Here is a 4,603-nt window from a genome sequence, read left to right on the forward strand (position 1 = left end):
GGGGTGGGGGTGGGGGGGGGTGGAAGTGTTGGACGTTGAGCCCCTGTTCTCCTTAATCTGCGCTGAATCAATACCCCTACTGTAACAGAGCCTCCCAATCCTTGTCACTCGCCTCAGTGCCACCCTGCATACCGCCACAAAGGGCCAAGTCACGTCATGTGATGGCCTCTTTCACACAAGGCTCAGGGACTGGAAAGGAGATCATATTCAGGTTGGGGTGGGGGGGAGGTGTGACCAGTGGGAACTGAGCAGCTCCACTTTTTTATTTTTTTATTTTGCTTATTTTGCAGCTGGACACGACCTGAATTGATGTTCTGTTGATGGCTGTTGCAGCCACCTTGTTTGATACTATAAGCTGTGAAATAGTCTTAACAGGTTTTTTTTTTGACAGTTTGTGTTCTGTGTTCATCAGGTGTTGGTTGTAAGTGAAAATTCACTTCTCTGTAACCAATCAGGCCCATCACAAATACGCATCTAGTGTTATCATATACGGTTGGAGTTGGTTTCCTTCTTGATTTATGATTTAAGGAAAAGTCTGTCCTCAGAAGAGCCTAGAGTTCTTTTAATCCAAGAGAAAAAACTGGAGCTGGGGTTGCTTCAGATGTGTAGTGACACGTGGTGAAGTCATCTAGCTAAAAGGAGGAAGCAAAAAGCCTCCAAAGACCAGTTTAGTGTTCCGTTTTCCTGCAGATGCACAAATTGGAGGGGCTCTGTGTTCTGCTTCAGATAGTCATCTGTAAAATTAGTCTTTTAAATTCTACCTTTAACTCTATGGAAGATGTTAGTTTAATGTATGGCTCTAAATTATAAGTTTAAATAGTTGCTAAAGGAGCTGGTTGGCGAACCAGTGCATGTTTTGATGTTTTACTGGATTCAGCTCTGACACACAGACTGTCAGGTTTCAGTCTGCAGCTAAAAGTGACAAATGATGTGAAATATTTTACAGCTTTGTTGTTTCTGACACCATATTAGGTTTGTGATTTTAACAAATGTTTAAGAACCTCAGAGCTCCCTCTGTACGTTTCTGAGTCTCACTTTGAATCCATCTTTCTGCAGATTCCCCTCCCTTTTCAAACGTTTTCTTTCCATTCATTCTTTATTTTTACACTCTTACTTTGGATTGAATTTGACACTTAATGTCACAGTGTGACAGTTTTATAGATGCCTCCATGTTCCAGTCAGCTTTGCTCCTTTGTCTCACCTGTTTATCTGCCTTCTGTGTCCTCCACGCCATCTTGACTATTTACAGTCACCACACTCAGATTATACTCTTTTGTTTTACTGACACTTTAGGCTTTTACATCCTCTCTAAATGACCAAGCTTTATCTGATCTTTTGAAAAGATCAGTAAAGACCATTTAACGTCGTTTGTGGCCGACAAACTTGCATTCTGCTGCTTTGAGACGAAATCCAATTATTTGCATCTTTTATTCACTTTGTTGTTCTCTCACCTCTCACTTTTAGCGCTATCCGTCTCCTCTCACCATCTGGAGCTCCCCTCTCCACCCTCCTGTTTGTCTCTCACCCTTTCCCTTTGTCTACCTGTTTCCAGTCTCGGCGAGTCGAGGCCAATCTGAGGACGTCTGCGCTCGGCGGAAAAAAGATGATGTCATCTCTTCCAGCGCCGGCGGGCAGGACCGGCGCTGTGGCACTACAGCGATACTGAGCTTTAAGGGATGCTGCCTCGTTTTAAGACGGACTGCCTCAATTACACACTGCGAGCCACTTGAGCTGCATACATCTGTAGTTCTTTTAAATCACAGCTTTAATCCCCAGCACCGAAGAATGAACCCAAAATATAAAGCGGGCTTGTTGAGCTGAAACTGAAGCAATTCTTAGAATGAAAATAATACAGAGGCTGTTGATAAAGATTTAATTCTGTACGACCAAGAGGACTCAGAACACTATTAGTTGTTTTTTTAAACATCCAGATTTCTTCACTCTGATCTGATTAACTGAGGCATTGTATGTTTTTGAGTTTAAAGAGGAAGAGTTAGATTTTTTCTGATCTCACGCTTATCAGGAGGAAAAGAAATGTCTCTTTTCCCTGTAGTGTAACGTATTAAAAAGAACTGACAAAATGGGTTGATTTAAACAAGAAAAACAACATTTTTTTTCCCTCCCTCAACTGTCTTACTCGTGAATATGACAGACGACTTTATTTCAAAGCAGCATGTCTCCGTTTCCAGCTTTCAAACTTTGAAACCTTTGGAAAAATGAGACGTCCCGGCGGATCCACACAGATCCCATTATTGCTCGTGTCACTGCAAGTTAAAGAAGATGAAATGCAGGAAGAAGGTTTGAAAGTGTGACAACGAAGGACAAAAGGTGCTCAAGAAAACGACACACGCTGATCTGAATCATCACCGGCTTGTGTTCTGGTCAAGGACAGCGTGAAAGACGCGCGTGCACAGAGCGCACGCTCACGCTGTCTGATGTCTGGTTTAAGACCTGACGGCAGAATTAAAACCAGTGGGTCATGGATGGGTAAACACACACGCACTCGCACACGTTTTCACACAACACCACAACTACTTTCTAGTTACTAGAGCTGGTTTCCATGACAACAGACAGGGAGGGAGAGAGGAAGAGAGACATGGAGAGAAAGCAAGGTGGCATCCCACCTCCCTTTATATCAGAGTATTGAGTCACATCTGAGAGTGATGTTTTAACAAATGCAGGAGGGGAAGAAATAAAGATGGGAGGGGGGGGACTGGAGGGAGGGGTGTGGTAATGGGAAGCGTAGAGCAAGAGGAGAAAACAAAGAGAGCGAGGCGAATAACACAAAGAGCAGTGGGAAAAAATTCAGCGGCAGATAAGAAACTGAAAGTGCGGAACAGAGACGAAGATCCAGATAAAAGTAAAAGACCCAAACAAAAACACTGATGGAGAGATGAACAACAGAATAAACACTGAATAGGTGGAAAACACATTTATGATCCAATCTGCTTTTCTTCTGTTTTGAAACATGAGACCGCCGTAAGTTTTGGCGTCAAAAACGTTCCGATTTGACTGTTTACCCAAAACATCCACAGACAGGTCATGGCAGAGAGAAAGGAAAGAATCCTCGATGATACCTTCATATACAACAGCAGCCCAAACAACACTGACATCATGGCTGCTGCAAAAATCTTATCTGCCTTTTGACCCAAGAGTCAAGGTGAAAACTCAAGAAATGAATGATCCTGAAACCTTTTCTGTGTGTAGAAAACTTTTAGAATCTCAAAATGTAAACCTCTAAAAACAAACATTTACCACTTTACATTACGACACCCTTTTAAATGAATACATGCTTAATAATGCAGTTATGAATTAGGCTATAAACACTTATTAAACCAATAATAAGCAGTTACAGCGCACAAAATAAAAAGGACAATATTGACTCATTTCAACATTTACCTGTACTCTCCATCCTCATTGTTTTTTGGTGTAATTAATAACTTCAATCTCAAATATGAAACATTTGTCAGTAAGTTACCAAGCTTTAAGTAGAAACAAAGTTTGTTTTGAAATATAGTTATTTAGCTAAAAAAAATTGTAAAATGAACAACTAGCAATAAAATACATTTACCAGAACAAATAAAAGCACAGCACTTGATGTTGCCAAATAGTGAGCCTGTTTCAATGAACAGCGTTTATAACGGTTTTGTGATTATCCTTTATAAAAGGAACCCTTATTGTAAAGTTGTACCAACAATACTAATAAGAATGTGCTGAAAAATGACTTCAATGGTCAGGCTACCATGAAGAAGTTTAAATCCATTTTCTAAGCAGACAAAATAGATCTCTTGGTCACTAATTTTAGTGGTACTGCTGTTCTTATTTTAGAACATGCTTCAGTTGTTCTCTTTATATGCTGAATGCCAGTTGTATTTTTAGTCTTATTTGTTGTATGTGTTGCTGCCTTCTTGGCCAGGTCTCTCTTAAAAAAGGAGATGTTTAATTCCAATGACACGTTAACCTGGATAAACTTGGATTTCAACTCACAAGTGAAGCAGACTTTATGGTGGCGAAGCGGCCCTGGCTCTTGTAGTTCTGTGCCTGGCTGCCTCTGTCAGACGAGGAGGGTCGTAGTTCTGGTCGGTGGTCTCTGTGGATCCCATCGTCCCAGTTATACTGATGGTCCTGAGAAACATAAAAAAGGAAATAAGGCAAACTGTTTCGGTCCCTACGTTATCTACTTTAAAAATTTGAGATAATAAAAGAAAAAACAAATCAAAAGAGTGGAGGTAAAACATACCTACTGAAGCATGCAGAAAACTATTTTAATTCTCACCATAAATATGATTTTATGAACCATTGATTAGGATTCAGAACTTCAAATGAAATCTTCACCAAATCTGTGTCAACTTCAGCCTTATGAAACATGATGAAATATGAAAACTCAACCCCTCTGAAAACAGTTCTGAGAGCTCGGGGACCCCAGACTTGATTTGTGTGAGGAGGGAACCTCATCAGCATCTGAAAACAGTATGTGGCGCTTCGAAGCCTTCCCTGCTCAGCCCCTAAACTTGGAACAACAGATTGTCCGTCTGCTCATTAAGTGACAACCTTATTCATGTGCTGTCAAAACACAAAGAGCAGCTGAAAAAAAAAAAAAAAA

The 4,603-nt window shown here is 40.7% G+C and overlaps 1 protein-coding gene across 4 annotated transcripts in view; it reads right to left on the bottom strand.

Moving 5' to 3' along the window:
- The window catches only part of taok3a (TAO kinase 3a), a 58,945-nt gene that overhangs the window by 9,447 nt on the left and 44,895 nt on the right, over positions 1 to 4,603 (bottom strand). For all 4 annotated transcript variants that reach the window (XM_017427895.3, XM_017427896.3, XM_017427898.3 and 1 more), the window contains exon 14: positions 3,988 to 4,125. In XM_017427895.3, coding sequence (XP_017283384.1) covers positions 3,988 to 4,125 — 138 coding nt within the window. The remainder of the gene's footprint in view (positions 1 to 3,987; positions 4,126 to 4,603) is intronic.

The sequence above is a fragment of the Kryptolebias marmoratus genome, linkage group LG1 (assembly GCF_001649575.2).
Source record: "Kryptolebias marmoratus isolate JLee-2015 linkage group LG1, ASM164957v2, whole genome shotgun sequence".
Classification (NCBI taxonomy): domain Eukaryota; kingdom Metazoa; phylum Chordata; class Actinopteri; order Cyprinodontiformes; family Rivulidae; genus Kryptolebias; species Kryptolebias marmoratus.